General features: G+C 30.9%; 1 protein-coding gene across 2 annotated transcripts in view; it reads left to right on the forward strand.

Annotated features, from left to right (window-relative positions):
* puf (ubiquitinyl hydrolase 1 puf) overlaps positions 1-27,067 on the forward strand; it is a 223,611-nt gene that overhangs the window by 113,733 nt on the left and 82,811 nt on the right. For both annotated transcript variants that reach the window (XM_085814567.1, XM_085814568.1), the window contains 10 exons: positions 617-781; positions 4,245-4,493; positions 4,607-4,762; positions 8,305-8,412; positions 10,692-10,868; positions 10,970-11,153; positions 14,563-14,726; positions 16,717-16,782; positions 18,572-18,718; positions 26,493-26,549. In XM_085814567.1, coding sequence (XP_085670693.1) covers positions 617-781; positions 4,245-4,493; positions 4,607-4,762; positions 8,305-8,412; positions 10,692-10,868; positions 10,970-11,153; positions 14,563-14,726; positions 16,717-16,782; positions 18,572-18,718; positions 26,493-26,549 — 1,473 coding nt within the window. The remainder of the gene's footprint in view (positions 1-616; positions 782-4,244; positions 4,494-4,606; positions 4,763-8,304; positions 8,413-10,691; positions 10,869-10,969; positions 11,154-14,562; positions 14,727-16,716; positions 16,783-18,571; positions 18,719-26,492; positions 26,550-27,067) is intronic.

Genomic DNA, 27,067 nt, shown 5'->3' on the forward strand with positions numbered 1-27,067 from the left:
ATGTAGCAGTATTAAGATTCCCTTTAACCAGGAAATGATATATGTACTTGGATGGCAATGATATCTAAAATATATTTTTTTATCACAGGGTAGGAATTTTTATTAATTGGAATTATATTTTTCCAGCTTTAAAAATAAGCAAAACAAAATGAGGTGTGTCTTATATATTTTTTTGTTTTTAATCCAAATTTCCACCATTAGTAATAATTTTAATGTAACATTTCATATACTGATTATTTTGAGGACTGTTTTATCAAATCATTATGTAATTACTGTTTCATATTTGCTGCTACTTTTATTAATAGTTTTCAATAAAAAATTTTATGCATGCATATGGAATTATTAAGATTATGTTTCTTGTGAATGTTCCTGTTTGATTCATTTTCTAATCTGACCTTCACCTGATATGTTACAGTAATATATACAGTTAGATTATAAATGTATCTATTATACTTTTTACCCATACCCCCTTGCTTTTTGTGATATTTGTATTTATTTTTTCTGGGGAAAAGTAATGTTTGTTATTAATATGCTAATACAAGAATTAGAAAACCTTTTAAACATTTTTTATTCTTATTCTTTCTTTGCTTAACTTTGGCTTGTCTTTTTTCAACAGTGGAATCAAGACTGCATAGCATGTTTGTTACGCCTTATTTATCAGTTTGGCATTGAAGGTAATGATGATGACTGTGTAGGTGGAGATTCTGATTTACCAAGAAAAAGGGCTAAGAGAATACGAAAAAGTAGCAGTGATAAACTTCTTATACCAAAACTAAATAAGGTATATCAATAATGATTTAGACTTAATTTTTAAATTTTGTGCATGAAAAGTTTTTAGTTTTTCTGCCCCTGTTATTTTTGTGTGGAGTTATTAGCTTTCTCTAAAATTACAGTACACTAAATTATTTTTCTTAAATATATAATAAAGCAAATAAAATGCAAAATGAAATAAAATTTAAAAAAATTGTTTAAAATTCATCCCATATTCAGTTTGAAATAAACCTGATGCAGAAACAACAACAACAAAAATAAAAGCACTTAAGCAAACTGCAAGAAATAGAGAAGCAAAATAAGCCAAAAATAAATATAAAATTTTCATGTTTCATTGCAGTGTTATCGGGGGGGGGGGGGGGGGGGCTTTACTTTCCTGATGACTATGCAGCGAAAGATGTAAATTTCATTTTCATTATTGGTTTTGGCATATTTTGGCTCTCCCCCCTTTTTTTTTGCAATTTGCCACTGTGCTTTTGTTTTTTGTTTTTCCCATATTGAATATGGGATGAAATTTAAAAGCATTTTTTATTTTATTTTTGCATTTTACATAAATATATATTTATACTCAGACATTTCCCACCGTACATTACATTCTGAACAATCATATATCTTCTAATGATGTTCATGAGATAAGAGCTGTAAATGTGATCAGGAAATAAAAACATAAAAATTATACTAAACAAACAAAAAATGCGTTTTAAATTTTAAATGCAATACATTAAAAAATTGTAAAGAAATAAAGAATTACTGTACAGTTTGTACCTTGAATTGATGTCTTTGAGGCATGTGTGGATGGGGTAAGGATGAGGGTAGTAGATTTTTACATGGGTTGACGTAAATTAACATCTGACTCATCTTCGAAGACTGATTGATAAATAAAGGGGATATTTGGTGATGATGAAGCTGCAGGAGAGCTGGAAATCTCTCATAACGATCCCTCTGAAAATGACTTGTATTTCTTAGACATTAGCATTGAACATTTTCTTTCTAGTCGGCCTGTTAGATCAGCCAGTAGTACCGATTCCTGACGTATCTTTCATAAGAAAATAATCTAAAAAGGTTTCCTTTTCTGACGCCATGAATAGGTGATGGTGCAGTATGTAGCAGTAATGCACAGCTGATTTTAGTTAGCCAATTTCTCAGAATTTGGGTTAAAAACAGGTGAGGAGCATCTCTCTCTCTCTCTCTCTCTCTCTCTATATATATATATATATATATTATATGTAACAATTTTTTAAAAAACAAAATGTAAACATGTTTAGTATTTTCGCGAATTAAGCTGCTGAAAAGCTTTTTTCCTTGCTTTGGGGAGTGTCCAGAATTTTCGGGTGAACTATTATAATTAAAATACATTGAAATGGTTCATTAGCTAATTCTGGCTGCAGAAAAGCAAGGATTTTTGCGAAAGAGAGATTTCAGTTGATTTCAGTGTTCCTCCTGCTGACAAAGTGGCATTGAAGTTGATTGAATTCCTCTTCTATTATGTTCATTTTTCTTTAAGTTTTATATTTTTTTTTAAATTGGGGTATTGCCTGTTTGAAAAGTTTTGGTTTTAACATTTAACACATTTTTAACATTTAACACATTTTAACACATTTTTTAAAATCTTTATTAAATTTATAGGATTGTTTGAAATTTATTAACTATGAGTTTCAATTTTTGGTCTTAGTGAAAAATTAGTTCTAAATTTCTTACTATATGTATGTGTGTGTGTGAGAGAGAGAGAGAAAGAGAAAGTTAAATGTCCTTCAGATGACCATTCATGGCTTTTCATGGTAATGGTCTTCTTAGATATGGTTGCACCTTAGAAAGAAAATGTTCAATGCTAATGTCTAAGAAATACAAGTCATTTTCAGAGGGATCGTTATGAGAGATTTCTCACAGATGATATACAAGGTGTGACACAAAAAAACGAGACTGGTCCAATAAATCCTTGTAATTACAGAAAGTTCTCCATGATATTATCACCTTCAAAGCAGTTCCCTTCAGCATTCACACGCTTCTGTATTCGATGCTGTCATAGCTGATAACAGTTTTGGAACAAGGTTTTTAGAAGGCCCTTCAGGAGATTCTCCATTTTTGCCTGAACCTCTTCAGCTGAGGTAAAATGGGTTCCCTTTAAGTAAGATTTAACTTAATAAAATAAATTGATAAATAAAAGAAGTCGCATGGAAATAAATGAAAAAGAAAATAAAAGAAGTGTTATGGAGCCAAATCAGGTGAATAAGGAGGATGCCCGAACACAGTAATGTTTTTGCTGGTCAGAAACTGATTGACAGATAGGGCTGTGTGAGCAGGTGCATTGTCTTGGTGCAACGGCCATCCATCATTCCACAACACTGTGGCCTTTTTTTTTTTTTTTTTTTTTTTTCCTAATTTTTTTCACAAAGTCTTTTTAGTACTTTAATGTAGTAGCGTTGATTTGCAGTCAAACCACTGGGAACCCATTCAGTCATGATGAACGTGCTGTGCACCCAGCATGTTCATCATCTTTCAAACTGCCCCTTCCCCTCGAAAACTGCTTATGCCATTCAAGCACAGGTGCATGAGACAAAGTTTCTTCTCCATAAGCCTTGGTTAACATTTGAAATGTTTCCTCCGTGGCTGATTCGCTGTTCGTTTTTTGCATTAGACATATTTCCGTCAGAATGCAGTTGCACATGCTCTCTTAATGATGCAGTACTCTCCACTGGTGTGGTCAGTTAAGTCAAAACTGGCCGCATGGATAGAGGACGTTTGTGGCATGACATCACTAAAACAGTTGTTACCAACTCCACGCTGTCTTCAAGCTACACAGTCTCTCTTTTTTTGGTGTGTGTGTCACACCTTGTATATAAATAGATAGATATACATATATGTGTGTGATTAGTGAGATAAAAAATATGTAAATCAAAATTATAATTTAAGCTGGCAATAGCTTATTAATTTCCCTGATTCTAAAAATAGTAATGCCTTGTTCTGCGTTGCATAATGCTGATGACGTAGCTAGTTCAGAAATTGAACGTAAAATTTCGAGAATTGAAACCTTCTTTTAATAAAAGTAACTTAAACCGAACCTTCTGTTAGTAGATTGCCATATTGGATAACTGTGTATGGCTTTGCCTTTAGCTCTTTTGCAATTAAGGAGCTGCTTTGCTCTCTTCTTATCACAACAGTATGAAACATGTAAGTGTTCTTGAATAAGCACGATTAAACTGCTAAGTAAATTATGGCTGCGAGCATCAATTGAAGTACAGATGAATATTTAATCCACCTTGACTGCCAAGTTTGTGTTCATTATGGATTCAACATTGCTATGTCTTTTTCATTAAACACATGCACTTTTATCCTTTCAGTTTCATACTAGTTAAAAAAGCATTTTTCAGGTTTTTTATAATTGAAACAATATGTCTTGTTTATGTTCAAAAAATAATTTTTAAATTTATATTAAGTTCAGCAATTTTCTTTTTATATACATTTAAAATTTTCAGGTAATGTTGCAAGTAATGAGTGACACTGAATCTGTCTTGAAAGCGATACTCTCATTATTGTGTGAAGCTGCATCACCTTGCGATCCAAATCAGTACAAGACTGGTTTTTGGGGCCGAGCTCAGGTAGTTTCTTGTGCAATGACTCTTTTAGTGTCTTGGGCATTTTCTGAGCCACAAGTTCAAGTTCACTTGTTTCAGTATCCATCATTAGATACTTTATTAAAAAGACTAGTCCTTGATGATCCAGAGGTTTGTGTTATTTTATGTATATTTTAAATGTTGCAATATGATAATATTCAAATTTCATTTGTTCTGCCATTTCATTTTAAATATATGAGAGCATTTTGTTTTTCCATATGCAGCCTGCTCTAAGAAGAGAAGCATGCACAGGTTTCTACCGTTTGTGTCTTGGTTCAAATGCAGATGGTAATACGGGTTATCATTTTGTTGTTCCTCTGCTGAATAGTCTTCTCAGTTTTTTATCTGTAGCACAAAATATGAAACCTCCTCGCCCAGATGTAAGTACATACGTAAGTGATAAGATATAAGTGAATAGCAAATTGTCTGTTTTGTGTAAATAATCTGAAAAAAATATTTCTTAACATTTTTCCTGTGTTCTAATGTTTACATGAATTTTGTATTTAATATAATTTTTTAGGAGCATGTGCATGTTCACTTTCTTTTCAATTTTTTCAGCTTTTAATTTTTCTTTTTTAAGCTTTGTATATAATTGAGTTTAATAATTACTTGAAAACATAAAAGTATGAAAATTTAACCTTGATTTAAAAGGATTCCTCCCCCAAGGGGGCTTCTGATTTAAAATATACCTGTGAATTGAATTATTACAACTTTTAATGAAATTATCCATGAGAAAGTCCAGCAGATTCTCCAGGAATCCAGTGCAATTTGTCTTTCACTATAATGTCTCATCAGTCAATCAAAATTGCAATGTAATGACTTTTTGAATACTTATTCAAAAATGTCTCCTGATTTAAAATATACCTTTAACTTGCATTATTACAACTCTTAATGAAATAATCCATGAAAAGTCCAGCAGATGCTCCAGTAATCCAGTGCAGTTTTTCTCTCACTGTAATGACTCCTCAGTCAATCAAAATTGCAGTGTAATGACTTTTTGAATACATATTCAAAAATGTCATAGTCAAAAAAGTCTCTTTCACATGAATGAGATAAAATATAAGCTTTTTTTGGGTAAAGGTTGATTTTTTTTTTAACTCATGAACGAATACATATAGTTAAATGTAAATAAATGTAGTTATGCCCAACCACTTTCCAACACACTTGAAAGCAGTTTAAATGGTTTTGCATTATACTGAAGCTCAGAACTTATAGAAGTTCATGTTAAATAGGATTTTAACAACTTGTCTTTTATTCTCTTGAAATGAATTTTAACTGTGTATCCAACAAATGCAACTACATACGCACTGTGTAACAAGTGTAACAAATTTAAATATACAGTTGCTATGTTGTATACTTTTACTTTCTCATTTTCTGTAACCATTCTTCAAATTTCATGGAAACTAATCATTCAGTGTTTGAGAGCGGTGCGCATAAATAATTCCAGTTTCCTCTCAAAATAGAAAAATTCACATCAGCTTTTCTTGCTGTTCCCTTAAATCATTTTGCAGTTTTAAGGTCTGGATTTACGCAGTTTAGATTTCTGCTTCATGAATCAGTACTAAAGACTTTAGAATTTGTAGTTTAGCAAATTATTTCTGAAACTGAAATTATCACAATTTTTGTTATTTTCAAAAATACTCGATGATTATCAAAAATAGAGGATATGATTCTGAATACAAAAGTGTAATGTACTGTAAAATAAGGACTAGAAAGTCCAAATTACTGTTGGTGGGTACTTGTGAAATGTTTAACCCTTTGAGGGGCGGTGTATGAAATAATTCAAATTGTAGTAAAATTTTGCATGAGCTATAACTTATAGACCCTAAGGACACAAAATTAAGACTTAAAAAAAATCTAGAGCGAAATTTTAAATTTTAATACTAGCGCCCCTCTAAGACATTTCTTTCCAGGTAGCTGAAAATTGTTAATTTTTTTTTAATTAATTTTGCGTACTTTTGATGTGAATCTGTAGAGATGGGCGCTTGAATATAGTTATGTAAGTCTGAAGACAAAAACTTTTAAAATTTTAAAAATAAAATTGTTTTTATGCACTTTGATGATGCAACCCAGCTGAACATACTTATGTAAAATATGGGTAAAAAACTTTTGAACTTGATTTAAATTCAATATTATTTTTTTATTAAAAATTTTTAGCAAATATAACGCTGCATGTGTAAATCGTATCATGCTGTAACTGAACTAGTATAATATTACAAGGAGATATAACTCAGCCGAAAAATAAAATGAAACTCTCAGATGAGAAAGTATATTGCATTTTTGAAGTTATATTTTATGCTTTAGATAATCCCCACCACCACCACCGCACACACACATCGAGCACCATAAGGACCCCTTTTTTATTTTCTGTAAATATAGATTGTAATACATCAGGAAGAAAGGCCGTTAAACAATTTTATTATTTGATACATCTCAAAGCTGTTATTTTGATTTTCAACCCCATTGGCTTCCTAGGGGCTTCTTTTCAACTTTTGGATAAATTCTAGTTTGCATCTAAAAGGGGCCTTAGAAATATTTTCCCTCCTTTCACCAACTGTGAAATTTATTTCAAAAACAACCTATTTTTATCTAAACTCGGAGGGCAAATTTATCTTGCCGTGTCCTAGTTTTTCGTCTGAAATTAACAAAGATGATAAGAATAAAAGCATACTTTCAAATCAGCAGTTTTTGTGATTACACTAAGAGATGGACCTTAAATGCACTTAAGGTGCTCCTGTATTTTTAAATAATCTTTCTCTTTGTGTGATCTTATCAAGCCACACAAAAGCAAGAAGGCATGACTCCCAAATGACAAATCAGTTGTCAATCACCTCTTTTCATTATCGTTGAATTCTAGGATTTTAGAAAGCACGAAGCAACTAGCGTCTTTTGGGGGCTAACATGCTACATTTAACACCTACAATTGTGCAAAATTTTGACCCCAAACGGCAATTTTGAAATGAGTCTTTCTCTTAGGAAAAGGTGAAGTGCTGAAATTAAAATTATAGCTAAACGGAGACAAATGAAACTCGAGTAGAATAAAAAGAGAATTCAGTCCTAGGGCAGGGTTAGTTGAATTCCCATTCCTTCATGAATATAATATTGAATCCTAAACAACTCATAAATTAATCATAAAAATTATTACATCATAAACTGTTATAATATAAAGAAATTCTTCCATGTCATAGAAAAGGAAATGGTGCTGCTATCTATTGGCATGGTACCCTCAATGTACCGGTTTTAAAATTGTATAAATAATCTTCTGTTAATTATCACTTCTGACTGAAATGAAGTAAATATATAAGATTCAGCATGTGTACGTCATATATTTGCAGATTTTGGATTTTTTTCCTTTTCCTCCAATAGAATTTATCAACCTTCAAACATGATACCTTGGAACAAGGTATATTAATTTCATAACTGCAAAATATTGAGCATTTATAGGATAGTGCTGCCATTTAGAATCGAAAGGAAACACTGAAAACTTACGATTCTAAATGGCAGCACTATCCTATGAATGCTCAATATTTTGTAGTTATGAAATTAATTGCCTTTGAAGGGCACAAAAGCATATATGATCAAAATATGGTGATGTAGTTTACAAGATGAAACATACATATTTACTAAAAGCCTTGATATTGGGAATGATTTCAAAGCCTTACGTGGTGGGATTAAAAGTTTTTAATTAAGAAATAATATTGCATTTAAAAAAAATCCGATGGTAAAAATGAATTTAAATGTTGCTGATTTTCAAGCTTATAAGTTAAAATTAATCCATTCAGGAGTTTTTTTTTTTTTTTTTTTTTTTTTTTTGTGTGTGTGTGTGTGTGTGTGTGTATCGTTTATATGGCTTTTGTACTGTTTTAACTAAAAACATATTTTATTGCTCAGTCTTTGCATCATTTTATATTATTTAAAATAGGAAGAAGACAAAGAACCGTATGGTCCTGGCTGTAAAGATTATTTTTGGCTTGTATGTAGGCTTGTCGATAGTCTGGATGAGGAGGCTTTGCAAGATAATAAAGATCAAGTTAGTAGAAATTTTTCATATATTGTTTATACATTAATTTGTTTTGTAAACTTAAAATATTGTAATTAGAAATTGTCTTTTATGTAGTATATATTATGATGAGTTAAATATTTAACATTTTAAAAAACTGATTTGGGGAAAGAAATTTAATTTTTTATTCTTATTCTTATTTTTAAAAATATCATACTTAGAGTGGCAGTGTACTGTAATTCAAAATTTAGACAGCAGTGATTATTGACGTAAAGGCTGTGTGCAGATTAAAATTTAGCATGTTTTAAGCTCATGTTGTGTTAATGAGCATATATCATTTGGAAGTTCGAAGCATTGCAATAATCATATCATTTGAAAAATAAATGCATGAAATATGTGTTTATCAGAATACATTAAAGATAAAGTAGATTGAGAGTAGAAAGCTGATCAGTAATTATGTACTAAAATTGCTGAAATGTGTTAAAAGTTAATATTTAAGTATTTGCTTATATATAGCTGTCGTAAGGTGATATAACTTTTAATTGATTTGCATGTACTGTTTTTTTTAAGTAAGCATGTACCTTTTCTCATTAATATTTTAAAAACTTTTTACTTATACAGTCAAAAGTCGTTAATTCGGACACCCATAATTCGGAATGATCTATAATCCGGACCTCAAAACTAAAAACTTTCTGCGCATGCGCCGCGTTTACACATGCGCATAGGCGTTTACGCGTGCACGTAAGACCTTTTACGACTGCCCATATGAGTGTGCGCAAGTGCAGAATACGTTTTTGCGTGCGCTTTTTATGTATAATGGACGTATAAGCTAAAATTATCTAATTATCTATTTCAGTTAATGTTGATGATTGCGTTGTTCCTTAATTTTCGAATTGGATCCGGCTTATTATTTTTTGCAGACTGTAAGAGCAATTTTATAAAAGTAAGCTTAAACTTTCGATTATATCAAATAGAATTTCCGATATATATTTGTTAATATGTAAAGGATCTAAAGCGAAAGTATGTTTTGAAATCCGAAATCTGTTTATCAATTTCACGCTGCTCGGCGGGGGGAACGCCGTGGCGGGCGCGTAATGAATTGGAAGTTGATTTGTCAGCACTATCCTTATCTTCAGCGCAGATGTTTTTATTTTATTTGGCTTATAATTCCTTACCAAATGTAGTATTTCATCTCGATATGCTTCGTCTTTGATATGATTTAAAACAAGTTCCTCGTCATTATAATTCGCTTCCGATAGCGAAGAAAGTGACAGAGGTTATTGAAAACGAAAAAATTTCGATTGACAAATTAGTCGGTGTTCTCGACACAGCAATTATAGGACTTGAACAGCGGAACTTTGTAACTGAACAAGAAATTATATCTGTTTAATAGAATTAAAGAGAAAGTATTGTCACATGAAACGAAGCAAAACTTAAACAACTTACATTGAAAGAAATGTTTAATAAAGTAAACAAATAAATATTAAGCTTTTTCTTTTTGCAAATTTTGAAACCCTATAGATCATAATTGTTCTTTATTTCATAAATTATGGTTTCATATTTTTAATTTTAGAATTTCTGCATGCCATCTTACGAGATTTAAACTGATGATCTATAATCCGGAAAAATCGAGAATCCGGAATCGCCGAAGTCCCGACGAGTCCGGATTAACGACTTTTGACTGTACTATATAAGTAAACTAACTATAAATTTTGAGCGTTTATACTTTACGAATATTCCTTTAAAATAATTCCAAAGTTTTAAACTTATGTTCTAATTCAGAAACAAAGATTTGGGGGGGGGGAGGCAAAATGTTTTCTTTTCTTCACAAAATTCTTCTCTCAGGAATGTCATATGCTGTTTATATATGCATTTTTCATGTTCTCATCCTCCTTCCTCCATCTTGGCTCCTCTGGTATAATAAAAAGTCAAGAGAAATTCCTATGTGATGAAGGAAACGGCATTATCTTTCATCAACTTTTTCACCTTGAAATTTTTTCTTTTAATTTTATTAAAAATTTTTCATATAAATTGCCAAAAATTCACTCAAGTCAGCATTTACTGGTAATTTTTTTTAAAAAATGCAGTCTTCTATAGCAGATTTCAATTACATTACCAAAAGGATAAAGGATAATTGATCTGTAGTATAGGTTATATATTTTCATTTATTGCAAAAATTATTGTTAAGCATTTTTACCAGGCATCTAATTGTTAATCTTTTCATAATTTTATATCTTGTGGATCAAGTTTATGGAAGATCAGTGCACATATTAACGAAATTGTATTAAGACATTAAATATTATTTATAGAAAACAGCTCTAGACCTAGAGAAACTTGCAAGGTACCTTGCAGAATCCGTAACTACCAGAGATTACAGGGAAACAAGGCATAATACTATTGAAGACGATGGTTTAAGAGGCTTGATCAATTTGATGACGGTTGTAATGAAACATAATTTATCATTCAAGTGTTCTAAAGAGGGAAAAGTATGTAAATTTTTACTGTATTAATTTTTTAATATTTTTCATAATGATGAGAAATGCAATTGCAGTGACTTATTTTTCACACCATGATTATTCTTGTTTAGGAATTAGTTCTTCATTTATTTGATGCACTCTTTGCCCTCCCAAGTCCAAAGCAACGACATTTGCCCAAATGTAAATCTCCATCTGTGCGTTCTGCTGCCTATGACCTTCTTGTTGAAATGCTAAAAGGATCCATTGAAAATTACCAAGTTTTGCATGAGAAGTTGTTGCTACAGCATATGCCAGGTAATCTGAAATTGAATGATAATTTACTTTCAAACATGGTCAAAGAAATTGCTGTTTGTTGCTTTAAAAGTAACTTACATGCTTATGATTTTTAAGTTTTCAAAGGTTTTATTTGCATGAACTTTACATTTTCTTTTAATGGTGAAACTTGAGTGCTGTTTTGTAACAATACCATTAAGCAGGTTTAATGTTATTTCTGGTGTATTTGCTTTCATTTTTTTTGATATTTTTTAGCTGTGCTTCATGTCAAAAATGTAAATAAAAATATGCTTTAGTGGTTATAAGATATATGTGCGTATATGTGAGATGTGCATGTATGTATAAGGTAAATAAAATTTCTTGTGAAATTCCTAAATATTCACATTATCTTTCCCTTTTATTTTCAAATGATAACTTACTTGCTCTACACATTTATACTTCCTCCATATTGTATTCCAATTAATAATCTTTATGGGAAATATTAAGCTTCAGTTGCCATCTAATACATAAAATTTAGACTTCCCTGTTTCTACGTAACATTTTCACAAGCTTTATGAAATATTTACGAATCCTTCCAAATCCTTCTCATTTTTCTGATTTGCTGTTCTTGGCAGTTGCCTCAACTAAATCTAGCATAATTTAGCTTTTGCTTACTAATGTGATTAACCATTTTTAAGAAGGATTTAATATGTGAAGCACAGGATTGTGTGATTGTTAAAAAAAAATCCTGCTTCTCTATTATTTTTCTGTTATTTTAGTTTTAGACATTTCCTTTTCATAGCATTACTATATTGTAACATTTGACTATATATTAATTCCTGTATTTTATTGATTTTTATCAGTATTTTCATCATCATAATTTGTTTTGTTGTGAATTTTTAATTACTTGATTTAAAAACTGAATAAAAAAGATTTAGGAAATATGGCAGTTTTGTGAAAATTGGAAAACTGCCAATAACTGAGAATAAATTTTTTTCTTCAATTTGTTTTGTTTGTATTAAAAAAGGCCATTTTGGAGATACTACTAGGATCAGACGAGTTTCACTTATTGATTACTTATGAATTGACTATTTATATCAATGGTTTCCAAATTTTAATTTAAATTCATCTGGTAACCATGCCAGAAAAATGTCCTTTAAGGTTAATTCAGTGATGTCTATCCCCTTAAGAAAGAGCTTTGCTAAATCAATCTTATAATCATCCTTTATTTTTGGAGTCACGCCTGTGCTGCTAAATTATTGGCAAATTTAATTTTTATTGTGCTTTATTTCATTTTTGCAGTTAATTTGATTAACTGTTTTATATGTAGTTTCTAATATTTATTTACTTGGTTAGTTAGTGAGCAGTTAAATAATTAAAAAATGTTCTGAATACTTTCATATTATATATACACTACCCAACATTGAAAATGCAACACCAGCTTTGGCTCAGTAGGTTTATTTATTTATTTATTTAGAACGCAGTTCGGCCCGCCTGACAAGCGAAGCTCGTCTTATGACACGTAGGAGCTGTGACTATATTACATAACACACACACAAAAATAAAAAATAGGAACAAAAAATACAATACAATAGTAAATCAAGCTATAAAACAAACAAACATTGTCTTATTGGTTTTTATAATACAAAGGCTCAGTAGGTTGTATGACCACCTTGGATGGTGATACCTGAAGCAACACGTCTAGGTACAGAGTGAGTGAGACTATAAATGGTGTTCTGATGAACACCATTTATAGTCTCACTCTCTGGCAGTGGCAGTGGCAGGGTCTGCAAATGACATCCAATCACATCTCAAATGTGTTTGATTGTTGAGAGATCAGGAGAGAACACTGGCCAGGGAAGCATCTGTACACCTTGTAGAGCACACTGGTGATGCAAGCAGTGTGCAGTCAGGCATTATCCTGTTGATAAAGGGTATTGGGCACTCCCTGAAGGTAGGAGAGTCTCACTGGCCACAACGCATCATCCGTGTGTCGTTGCGCTGTCATAGTGCCCTGAATATGAACTAGAGGTGATCTGAAATTGTGTGCAATTGTGCCCCAAATGGGGGTCAAATTTGCTGCACAATGGGGCGTTTCACAAATGCTGCCAGATTGGACGTGTCTCCACATCGATGCGACACTCGTATGCAGTGACTATCATTGGAGAAACAGAAGCGTGACTCATCTAATAACATGACTCTGTGGCATTCCATTGTCCTCATTGCTCGAGCCCGGCACCATTGCATATATTGTGTGACAGCCTTAATGAATGCCATGCGTGCAGGCCACTACCACCACTTGAAGGCAAATGATTCTGGTCGATATGGGAACATCTGGGATGTTTTGAACATGCTGCAGAATGGAAGTAGAAGTGCTTTGCAGATCGGCCACTGCTTGTCGGCAGATATGTCGATCCATGTGTGCTGAGGTCACTCTGGCTGCACCAGCAGCACCCCTTGAAGTTGCCACATTTCCTTGTTCCAACCATTGTCGCCACAGCCTGTGGGTGCTCTGTTTACACGTCTAGGTGTGTGTCTGCTGAGACTTGCCATATAGACCACCCTGCCTTCTCAGTCCAATCACCATGCTCCTTATAAAATTGTCTGTGTGCTGGAACTGCCTCCATTGATGACGGCCTGGCATTCTTTGCTATTAAACACGTCCTCTGAGACAAGAACAAATTTTCTATAATGATTTTCCTAGCAGAGATTATGGCATGAAAATTTAACATTTTGCAGGTTCATTACCTTATGTCTTCTTCAGCTTGCACTGGAGAGCTGTGCATTTCACATTATTTGCATAACTCGATGACATGTGTCTACCCTGGAATTTGCATCATTTTTGGGCCTTCTTGGTGTTGCATTTATTTTCAATGTCAGGTAGTGTGCATGCATACACTAGCTTCAATATGATGAGTTACACAATTAAAATCCGTCAAGTCCTGGGAAAAAAAGATATTGCAGTGTTGTATTTGAAAAGAAAGTTGTTAAATATTATGAAAAAGGAGATATTTGTGGAATGGAAAGAAAATTGGGAATCATCTGGAAAAAATGTTTATATCAGATTTTTAAAAATTATGATGAGAATTAATCAGAATAGAGAAGCGATAGGAATTTTGATTTGATTGGATAATTTGATGGAACATGGCTGGCTCGCTGTTCTTCGTTATTGTTTGATGGGTTGACCCTGTTATGGCCTGATGGTTGAGCTTGTTTCGGCCTTGGGGGGGGGCAGGGGTTTAGTTTCTCTTGAAACAACAACAGTTAAAATCCTATAACACTGTTGTGTCACATTTCTTCATGGATTGATCTAAAATATATATTTTTAATTTCCCCCCTCAAACTATTTGGTTCCTGTTTTTGTTTCAGTTTCAGTTGTTTTTTTGTTCAATATTTTTTGTCCTTTTTCCTGATTGTTTTTGTTAATTTGAATATATATGAACATTTTCAGATTCTCATAATCCTTATCCATGGGACTACTGGCCTCACGAAGATGGACGAGCTGAATGTGGTTATGTTGGATTGACTAATTTAGGAGCTACTTGTTATTTGGCTTCATGTATCCAGCATTTGTATATGTTACCTCAAGCAAGAGCATCAATTTTATCAGCAAAGGTAATATCATCTAAAAGAAATTTTACCTTATGCCAGAACCTAAACCTTTGTATAACCTTTGATTTATTAATAAATACTAGATAAGGCATATGTTTGTTTATGTAAAAACCTTTGATTTATTAATAAATACTAGATAAGGGTGGACGTGGGCAAAACCGATTAACCGTAATGGTAGAGGGATGGTGCCCACGTCCTCCGTTACTACTACCTTATGCCAGAGAAATATGTACGACAGGTGGAGAAATCTTGCATTCACCTTTAATACAATAAATTCACCTTTGAAGTAATTCTCTTTACTTGTGTTACCATGATAGTAAGTTTATCTAAAAATCACATCTTGTCTGGAATAGGATTAATTAAAATTCTAAGAACATCCATGTGTAGAACTTTATTAAAAATATATTACAAAGATTATTATTATTGTAATGACTGTATGTATTGCTTGAGAATTTTAACAATTTTTCTGCTACATTTGGATAATACTGAATTGCAAATTTCCATCCTCTGATAGTAGCATTAATTGAGTCCTAGTGAGATTTCACTTAATTTAAGTAAAACAAAGCCAAATAGTATCAATTAAAAAATATGTGGAAAAGTCAGAATGTTAATTTTAGGATTTTTTAAACATTTGATTCTGTTTGAAGGTTATAATCATGAAATCGGTCATTGCAGTAAAAGAGTTTAAAAAGAGAAGAATCATTGATTTTGTATGACTTTTCTCCTGCTTGCTTCATCTAAAAAAATATGTTATTTGATTCTAACTCATTAGAGCATATTTTTACTTGATCATTGAAATAAATATCTGCTTCTGATAGTTTTTTTTTTTTTTTTTTTTTTTTCTCCCAGAAAGTAGCAGATAGAATGTTATAAAAGGACCACAGTTATTTTTATTAATATATTCTATTATCTCAATTTAGTATGTGTCTATATCAACAAAATTGTTGTGGAAGCAGTTATCAACAAAATTCATGTTTCAGAGCAATTGCCATCTAAATTTGTTTTAACTGATGAGCTAATATAAATTCCTGAAATTAAAGTTCATGTTTGGAAGAAAATATTTTTAATAATACAGTGAAGTAATAAATTGCATAAAGATGTAGATTGCTAAGGAAAAAGTTAGGATAGATTAAAAAACCCTACACACTTATCAGGCAGATTATAGTCATTCTTTTCATATCAGATTAGCGAATGAGGCTTTCTCTATATTCAGTTGGCTATTGCTGCTTTTTAAATGTCATATATCTTTGTTTCTATGAAATTTCACTGTTTCCCTTCATGCCAGTTTTAGTTTGTTTCTTGGCCATTTTAAATTGGATTTTTTTTTTTTTGTCAGTGTCAGATTTGGATAATGTCTGGCTCAAACAGGTACATCATAAATATTCAACTTTTACAAAGAAATCATAATCTCCCCCCCCCATTGCTTTAAATTTTTATGTATATGAGATGTTTAGAGATATGTATAATTTATAGTATTATATATATATATATATATATATATATATATATACATACATGTCATACTGTAATGCATATAATTTATGGCTCTATGCCAATTCACAGACATTCTTATATGGGTAGAATTGTTGAAATACATTTTCAACAAATAAATAATTAAAATTTAGCCATTTCTCCTAGTGCCTGCAATTCCTATTTTATTTATTTAAAAAAGGTGCTTTAATATTTAGAAAGATTTTGTATGTGTACATTTTGTCAGTAGTGAGACCTAGTGTTTTAAATTAGAAATGTATAAGAACATGGATTGGAATAAAATTCAAAGTGGTTTTTGAGATTATTACTGAACATCGCTTTGCTGATGTTCAATAATTAATTAAAATTATTAAAATTACCTATTAATGTTGCGCAAAGTGTACAATTTAAAATTTTTTTTGGAAATTAAAAAAATTTTTTTTTTCAATTTTTAACATTTTGAAATTATAAATTTAACAAATGTATGTTTTGTTCTGTTCTGAAAAAATAATTTTTTGAACAGATTGATGAGAACTGCAAGCATGAAAATACTCTCAGAGAATTACAGCGGATGTTTGCCTACTTGCTTGTGAGTAGAGTTTTTTTTTAACTATTTAAATTTCAAAGTTTATTTATTAGTTAATTGGATTTTAATTTTTTTTGCTTGCTTCCCAATGTAAAAGTAATGTTCTGAGCTAAAATAAAGAAATTTTTTGTTATAAAATAATAATTTTTCACATATAAAAAGTTTTAATGCCTTTTTCTTTTTTAGCAAGTAAAAAATGTATGGAATATGTGAAATCTTTTAATTGCTGAAGCATATAACTTTTAATTCTGGTTATTAAATAATTGAAATTATATTATGTATCAAATTACATCTGGTGCCTAAACTTTGGAAAATAGTACAACTAAATTTATTATTGTGTTGCTTAGCAGAATACTACTTAATGTGATAGAAACGAGTGATAAATATATTCTTAAAGTATAATTTTTTATTTTATCTTACATTTTCGGTTAAAAGTGTGTTAAATTTTAGGATTACTAGCTATGCTCCCACAAAAATATTTATCAACATTTTATTTTTTATATTTGTCACTTATATTTATTAAGGTATAAGAAATTAAATGGACTAAAATATAAGTGATAAAGTAAAATCTCTATTAAATGTACTTATTTGAACACATGCACTTAGGATTGATAAAATTATGGGAATTCGGTAATCAACACAGTTTTAGAGATAAGTGTTTTGGAAAACAGGTTTTATTAATGAAGTATGACCAGAAGTTTTAATTCATAAATATGTGAATTAAGTATTTTTATGCTTCTAATATTATTTTTCCTCTAGGCATCTTAATGATTCTTTTGCATAAATATTTCATAAGAACAATTTGATATCAAAAGTTGATTTAAATAACAAAAAAAAGTATCTTTAAATCTATGAATAAACTTGAAGATACTTCTAGAATTTTATAAATGCTGTTTAGGGTGATGGAAAAAATTTATTATTTATATACTTAGCTAATATAAAAGCAATTCTTGAGATTAAAATAGTTACAGAATATAGTTTTTAGAAAAGAATTTAATTTCTCTAATTTTTGTTATGTTAATTTGATTACTGAATGGAATTTGATTACAATGGAAGTTATTAAAATTTAGCTTAAATTAGTTGGTAAATCAAATTAAAAATCAGATTAAAATAGTTTGTAGATTTAGTTCCCATGTTGGAATGTGTTACTTAAGTGTGTAGGCTGTGGAAATGTTCTTGGTTATGAAAATCATACAGGAATTTAGAACTTGGAATATCAGGAATCTTTAAACTGGCAATAGTCACTTCTAGGAGCAAATTTATTAGTTATGCAGAAACTGAATCAATGAATATAATGATTTTACTGTTATTAAGACATAACTTATTTAAGGATAAGTTGGTGATAAAAATGGATACAAAGTTGCAAAGATGTAGCAAAAATGATTAGGTTTATTAGCATTTGAAAGGGATTATAAACTCCAAATTTAAAAGAAGCATAAAGTTTTTTAAAAAAATTACCAGAAAATTAATCTAAGAAAAATGATTAAAAGTTAAAATGTAGTCAAAGAAATTGAAGGCTGTAAGAATACTATTATATTAATTATGGTGGCCAATTTAATAATACTGGTACATCAGAAAATGTACTTGCTGGAAATTTTTTTTACAGAATATACATTGGATATAAAAAAAGGTTCATTAAATTAATGCGTCTGAAATTTAATATTCATGTTGATGGCTCGAAAAAACATACTAGCAAAACAATTCAGAAGTAAATGATTTAAAAACAGTTACTGTCATTCATATTGACTTCTTTTGGTGCTTGTGCATGATTAAATACTTCTATCCATTCTAGGAAAGTGAAAGAAAAGCTTATAATCCACGTGGGTTCTGTAAAGTGTACACAATGGATCATCAGCTGTTAAATACTGGAGAACAAAAAGATATGGCTGAATTTTTCACCAACCTAATCAGCAAGTTAGAAGAAATGACACCTGAACTTGTAAGTTGTTACAAAATTATTATATATATGTAATGCATTTGAATTAATCTTGTAAGTGACAATAATGATAAAAACATTTCCCCCCCTCTAGTATTAGAAATGTATATCTAAAATTAGGTTTGAAGATCAATGTGTAGTTATGATGTGTGTCACATGAATATCTTCCCATCTGCATAATTGAATTTTTCAATTTGTAAAACTTGATGCTTATCTAGATTTACAAAAGTATTGTATTACTTCAAATTTATAGCCCTTTTTTATTCATGTTTTTAAGATGTGATTTAAATTATATCTAAAATTAGGTGTGAAAATCAATGAAGAGTTATGATGTGTGTCAGGTGAATATCTTCCAATCTATGTAATTGGATGTTTAAATTTATAAAACCTAATGCTTATCTAGATTTACAAAAATACTGTATTACTTCAAATTTATGCCCCACTTTTTATTCACATTTTTAAGATGTAAAATTAGGATGCCGTTTAAATTCAAAGACTTTATCTGAAAAAGATTCTCAATAAATTATGTAGTTTATATGTATATTAGAATCTGTTGAAGCAAATAAAAATGTTTCTTATTTTTATATAGCTATTATAAAATCATTTATATTTTTTAATACACCAGTTGCCATAAAAATTTGCGTGTTAAAAAAAAGGATCATTTATTACAAAACAAAAAGATTCAAATGGAGAGTACCCTGCCACCTTTAGCATGAATGCATGATACAATACAGGTGAGCATTGAGGCATACAGGTACCATATAGTGTCATGTGTCATCTCATTCCACTGTTATAATAGTTGCACCTCTAGTTCAACCAGTCTTCTGTGCTTCTTATTTGCCATCCCAGTTGATTTGAAAATGCTCAGTTTGGGGACATATTTGGAGATTAGTAGGCCAGGAAAGGAAGCTGTGAGGCAAAGGCATTCCTATGTCACCCTTGCTGTAGGTGGCTGAGCATTGATATAAGGCTGTTGAAAAATGCCTTCTGGAAGTTGATGTGAGTGGCAACACAGGTAGCTGAAGGATGTCACAAATATACTCCTGGCTGCCATAGTGCCCTGGATCAATATTAGATGTAAACAAGCATTGTATGCGACAGCACCCCACACTAGTTGTGGGAGTGGTGTATCCCTGCAATGTGAAGACAGGATTGAGATGTTCACCGCTGAGCTTCCAGGTAACACTTTATGCACCAGGGAGAACAATATTCAGCATTTCTGGTGGCACTATACAATGAACAATCACACTGTATTTCTAAACATTTGCATATTTCTTGACATATACCTTCATGCCAAGTTTCTTTACAGTTACTTCTTGGTGCACAAATTTTAATAGCAATGCATACCTGCCAACTTTTACGAGTTTTTCGTAATTTTTTCAGAAATGCGTTTGTCTTTATGATTTTACGATCGTAATCCATTTTTTACGATTTTTTTCCTTTTTCAAGTGTTTTTAGTGATTTTTGTCGAAATTTTAGAATTTTTCGCCAATTCAGCGATTTTTGGTGCTGAACTTGTTTCTGCCACTCTTTTGTTTGTGGGCACCAAATTATTTTTTCGCGTTCGCTTCAGCAGCAAGGAAATTACTCAGCGAGCGTGGATTGTCGCATTCTGTTTTTTTTTTTTTTTTTTTTTTCCATGTGCTACGAATTTTCTTAATACGTCGTTGTTACGAAATGAGTTTAAAAAAAACATATTCTCAATATTTTCGGCCTGCCTACAAAAGCCGAATTTCCAACAATTTAAGAATCCTTCAAAGGAAATAACTATGCATTTTGCAAGGTGTGCGTGTGTGACTTCATAATAAGTCACGGTGGAAGAAGCGACATTGTGAAACATGTTAAGTCTAAAAAGCATGAAGTTAATGCTTCGGCTTCGACAACGTCAAAGAAAGTGGATGATTTTTTTTCAAATTCGGCTACGAATTCAGATGCCAATGTCATTCCACACAGTAATGCTGAGTGCGAGAGAGTCTTCAGTGTTGTGAAGAAAAACAAAACTATGTTTCGTTCTTCAATTTCACCAAAAACTCTAGAAAACATTTTAATTGCTAAATGTTATGTGGAAACTAGTTGTTATGACAGGAAATTTTCCAAAGAATTTTTGGCTAAAGCCAAAAAATGCACTCTAAATTCATTGCAATATTTTTTTTTGTGTAACATTAAGTTCTTGTTTTATGTTTCCTAATAAATTTTTTAGTTACTACTTAATTGAGATTTACTAATGTAAGTACAATTTTCTTTTTTCTATTTGTATAAATTGTTATTTTTTTAATATCAAAGCATGATATTAATTCTTTGTGTTCTTCTGAATTTTGGAGAAATCTTCTGAATTTTTATCTTTAGAGGTTGGCAGGTATGGCAATGAGTATATTTTTTATTTCCATCCAAGCTCAAATTCTAAGGCATTTATTTTTAAAAAATTTTTCCAATTTTTAAAGCTTATCTGTAGTTTAAATTCGAAGCATCCTGGTATATCTTCTAAAAACTGATATATGATGGGCTGAAGTTTAAAATATATATCAAGCATACACAAGATAAAGTAAGGCTATTTTAAATACAACACTTGGATAAGGGAATGATTTATTGAAAAACCATTTATGTCAAGTTTTATACCTTTAAATGAATGTGCTTACTTTCTGTATCTAGGTACCATTGTGTTCAAGTATTCCACTTTTTAACCCTTTGGTGCGCGGTGGTCTCACCCTGAAACCACCAATTTTTGAATTTTTTCCTCCTCTTCTTTCAGAAATTTTTTAGTGAAAATCAATTGATTACTCATCTTTTAGCTCTAAATAACACAAAATGACTGCAGAATCATACTTGTGTTAGGTCTTAGTATTTCAAGTCGGATGCCTTTTAAAATTCGTTTTCAATGAGGCAAAATAACTTTCTTTTATTAATATAAACAACTTTAAATTTCAAAAGTTATTCATCTCACATCATGATTTCTATCATAAACAATAAAAAATTGCAATAATTAAACTGCATATATATAAAAAAAAACCCCTCTATATGTATGGCATTTGCTTTGTGGTTTCAGGGCGCAACAACTGTGCCACTAGAGCATTGTGTCACAATGCTCACAATCCTCTAGAGGCTCGGTGATCGGGCCTTGAAACCACTGCACTTCACAATGGTGTTTGCTCGATTTTCAAATAGGAATGTTTATTTTTACCCGGATATAGACAAGGGGCTTTGAAACCTCAGTTATTTTTTTGCTAAACAATACATGCACCTGCCTAATAAATATGTCTTTTTTTTCCAAAGAACTTCACACACTTGCTCCCCAAGCTAGTATTGTGAATTTATAAATTATTTTATGTCGGTTAAATTTAATGTAAATATACTTTGCTATAATTAAAAATAGAAATTGTGTAAAGTTTTTTTTTAAAATTAAAAACATTTTCTAAATATTGTGGGACAAAATATGAATAAAATAAGTATGAATGGGAAACAAACGATCCATACCCAAGCCAAAAAGACCAAGACCCCCCCTTAACATAAAACCCCACAAATTTCATGTGCCAGATGAAAAGAAACTAAATAACGCTGGACATATGAGTGAAATTTAGACCCAGGCAGTGTACATTTTGTAGCACAAGGAAAAAACCTCATCGAACAAGATACATGTGCGAAATGTACAATGTGGGCCTATGCATGTACCAAAAAGACAAAATATGCTTTGAACAGTGTAACAAAAAACAATTTTTTTTCTTTGAAAATGTAAAAAAAAAAAAAAAAAAAAAAAAAAAAAAAAAATTTTTTTTTTAATCCTTATTTTACTGATTTTTTTAATCCATTTATCCAAACGTCCTTATTACAGGGTTGCCACGCTACCTGGAAAACCGGGAGAACCGGGAAAAGTCAGGGAATTCGAAAATTGACCAAAAAATTCAGGGAAAAGTCAGGGAATTTAAGTATTTTTGTCAAAATCTGGAAAAGTCAGGGAAGTTCAAACAATGATCCCGCCAAAAAAAGCGATTTTTGCGCCGACATCGGAAGAGATAACTTTTTTGGCGAATTGCGTATCACGTGAGTGTCATTCGGGCAGCTGGCATAGAGCCAATTTTCGCAGCTCCAATTTGATTGTCTTTTAGAAAGGCAAAGCAAGTTTCCCGCAACTTTTGGTTTCCAGTATTCTCGAGAATCGCTTGCGCAGTGCATGAACTAAAGAAAGTACCTGTTCTCGTATAAAACAAAATGGGTTTAATCTTAGTATACGGTACCATGGAGGTTAGAACCAAAGAATATGTATTGTAAAGAAGGAAAACCTCTCTGCAACAGACGTGGCTCCGTTCCATCATAGAGGGAAACAGCTATGCATGCATGATATATCTGCTGCCAAAGCTCGAAACCGGTGTCGAAGTTTGAAGGTCACGTTATCAAGAGTTCATTAAATGAATAGCCTTTAAAATTTCTTTAACCACTTGCACTAAAAAGATGTGCCACGCACGTCGAGATGTTTTTGTCTCAAACCGCGAGCGACGTGAACACCACGTCGATAAGCATTTATCGCAAAAATGAAAATAACATGGTGCATACGTCGTCTAACAACGAGATTGTTTATTTCTCGAGTTACAGCTCTGGATTGCACTCGCAGATGCAGAGCGGCGTAAATGAGGCACTTTACCGCTTGCTATATTGTAGCGCACGGCACCACAACCGTGAAGTTTAGTCTTAGCGCAAGTGGTTAAACTCTAAAGGAAAAGAAAATATTTTTTGGCGCAAGTAAATTAATTCATGGGTTAGTAATTTTCAGGGGGTAAGAAACTACGAAAATCCATTTTTAAAATTATTGCGAAAAATCCAAGAAGAAACATCCTTTGATAAAACGTTTCTTCTTAGATTTTTCGCAATAATTTAAAAACGGATTTTCGTAGCTTTCTTTTTGTCAAAGAACGTTTCTTCTTAACACGTTTCTCAATTTCCAGTACACATCGCGGAGAGGGAAATTCTGGCCGCCAGGTTCCGTCGCCAAATCCCTTGGCATATTTTCCCTCCGCATTCTAGCGGCGTAATAGCATTTTACTTGTATGGAACCTTTTCTTCTTTACATAGACCAAAGAATTAGAGATTCTTTGCATAGACATTCTTTGGTTCGAATAATCTCCATGTATGGTACAATGGGATTTGGCGACATGATGATGTGCAGTAAACGGGTCATTTTGGTCTTGGCGACAATTTTCAAAATCGTGCCAAAGCCTTACCGTATACTAGAATTTTACCGCAAAATCTTTTTAAACTTTTTTTTTCTTTTTAATAAATACCTTGCCATTTTGCAGTAAAATAAAAAAAAAAATAGTAATCTGTCATCTAGGCTAACCATGTAATATAACTATATTCGCTAAAATATCGTTGATTATTCTAATTCAATTTTTAAGTAATTATCTTTATTTTTATGTTATTCGTATAATTTAATGATGCTTCTTCCCCCTAAATTTATTTATTATTAGTAAATAATATTTCCAAATTTCAGGAAATTTTCTCTGGCATAATCTTGAAATTAGTTCTAGCAGTATGATGACATACCATCACGAAATTTAATGCATATTTTTTCCTTATGTATGCTGCGAAATAAATATAAAATACCTCAATTTATTAAAATAGATTTCTTTCTTTCGTTTAGCTGCAGAATGTCTGCAAAAAAAGCCTTATTTTATTCCAGATTGGGAAGATTTTAATCTCAATCTTCAATGGAGAAAACAACAACTATTATAATTATATTTGTGTTTTCAAGTGTTAAGGTGCTTTTTAAGAACATACCTCACACAAATTAAATTTACCTAAAATCTAACCTAACTATTTAGCATTGCGTTGTGATTTATAAGGACCGGATTAGCCTCGTGTTGAACTGGTGATGATCATGAGTAATAATTAAATAAAACATACATTTGTTATCCAATTTATATATCTTAAATTTTATTAAGTTTCTTAAGTGGAAAAGTAAACAAAATTATCAAACAAAGTATACCAAGAATAATTAAGAATAAATGTCCTCTGGGATTTATTGAATAATTAAGTGAATTTGCTACACAATACAAGTAATACCATAATTAATTTACCTCTTAGCATAGCCAAAGTACATTACGCGGATAGACTGGAATTTTCTTGAAACACACCTGGAAAAGTCAGGGAATTTCATTCTCCTGTTTGAGTGGCAACCCTGTTATTATGTTTGTACTTATATTTTCAGTGCTATAAAAAATTACATAAATGTTTATTTTTTAATTTTTTCTGATGATTTGCTTTGTAAAATAATCTAAAAAGTTTATATTATGCAATTCTTACATACATTTTTTTAAAAATTTGTAAATTTCATCATTTATTGGAAACTTGTATGGGAGAAGGTAAGTTTCTCCCCCCCCCCACTACCTCAGCAAGTCCTAGACATGCGCTGGTTTCACCGACCACCACCCACAGAACAATGGGCAAGAGTAGATATTTTTTAATTCATATATTATTTGTCTCTAGGATCATAATATTCAATTTCTAGAGTTTTTAGTTAAAAAATTATAAAAATAATATTGCACACATCAAAGGGTTAAACATCTCCAAAGCCTGTAATTTTACAGTCACTTTAGTAAATGTTGTGTTTAATACATCATTAATTGAATGAAAAATTGTTAATACATTCTTAGTTTTTAAGAATATGAATCACGTAATGCTACATCAGTTGGGAATATTCAAATGTTAGAATTGAATTCATTTCTTAAAACATATCTTGTAAAAAGTATTTTATAAGATAGCACACCGTCTCAATGCAGGCTTGATTCCAGCAGGACTCTGCAGCAATATTTTCCTAAATAATATATAAGTAAAATATAAATAGTGACTCAAAACTAGTTTCATTTCATTCTGAAAGCCTTTAGGGCTGTCTCTTTTAATAGGTGAAATTATTGTAAATTGCAGTGATTTTAAAATGCTCTCTCAATTATTTATAGTTATGAAATTTTAAATATAATATAAACACTTAAATAAATGCACTAAGAAAACACTTCTTTTAAAGTTTGTAATGTGAATTGTTTATGAAGTATTCTAAGTAGCAGATCAATTTGAGAGGGAAACTAACTTAAAAAAAAAAATTGGAATTTAGAAAAGCCAGGACATCGGTGATAATGGTCAATGATAAAACTACCTTAAAGAATTCACTTGTATTATTACATTAATTTATATCTAGGTTTTTTGTTGTATTTTGGAAGACATGGTGTTTCAGTTGTAGTTATGATAGTCAATTTCCGTTAACTAAAATGCATAGTGTTATTAAAGTAGAAAGCATTTATTTTACTGCTATTTATATATTAGGAGGCCAGTTTTTGTATTTGTTATTGTTGAATTCAAGTACTTTAGTTTATGTCAAAATTGTATGTTAACTTTTTTTTTTTTTTTTTTTTTTTTCCAGCTGTATAACAGTTATAATTAGGAAAAAGATTTTAAATGAAAATCTCAATAATATTTGGTCTACATATAAAATACACTGAAAGCTCAGAAATTCAGTTTATAACTGCAGTCTTACCTTTTCATAAACCACCTAAATTTTATTTTAAAATGCAACATTTAAATACTTGTCATTTACCAAAAATGATTGGGCTGTGTATCCTACATTCTTTTAGAATTAATTCTTTATTTTTTCATCAGCTTCCTTTAACATAAAAAGTTTCTTATTATCAGCCTTAAATAAATGAAACCTTGCTTGTATGTCTTATTTATCCAAATTTTCTCATAGTTTTAATTATGTCATGGATAGTAAACTTATTTCGTTGTATTTTTATTACAGAAACAACTTGTGAAAACTTTGTTTTGTGGTGTTGTATCAAATAATGTTGTGTCTTTGGTGAGTATTTTGCTTCTTTGGATCCTTAATGATGTAATAATTATGTAATTAATGGTAACAATTCAAAATTTAAGTGTGTTAATTAACACACTTATTTTTAATCCAGTTATGAGGTTGGTAAATGGAGAGGGAAAATAATTGTAGTAGAAATGTATGTATTATGTATGTATTTATTATTTAATCAAAATGCATGTATTATTTAATCATAAGGATTTAGTGTAGCCATTTTTAATTTCTGAATTATCATGTATAACGAACTAAGAAGAGAGACTGAATCTTTAAATGTGAATTAATTTCAAAGTAACTGTCACATTTTAGAAATACATAAAAGTGAGTGGTGTTTTTATTATTATTATTATTATTATTATTATTATTATTATTATTTTTTTATCCAAAGGGGCTTTGTCCCTGAAGGACAATTGTTTTTGTTTTGCGATTTTGCATTGAATCACTATAAATTTCACTTTTCAAACTGTTGCCACCAAATGTTGAGTCCTGCATTATATTTGAAGAAATTA

The sequence above is a fragment of the Stegodyphus dumicola genome, chromosome 4 (assembly GCF_044657685.1).
Source record: "Stegodyphus dumicola isolate Sdum_Otavi_A_Nest chromosome 4, ASM4465768v1".
In the NCBI taxonomy this organism is placed as follows: Eukaryota; Metazoa; Arthropoda; class Arachnida; order Araneae; family Eresidae; genus Stegodyphus; species Stegodyphus dumicola.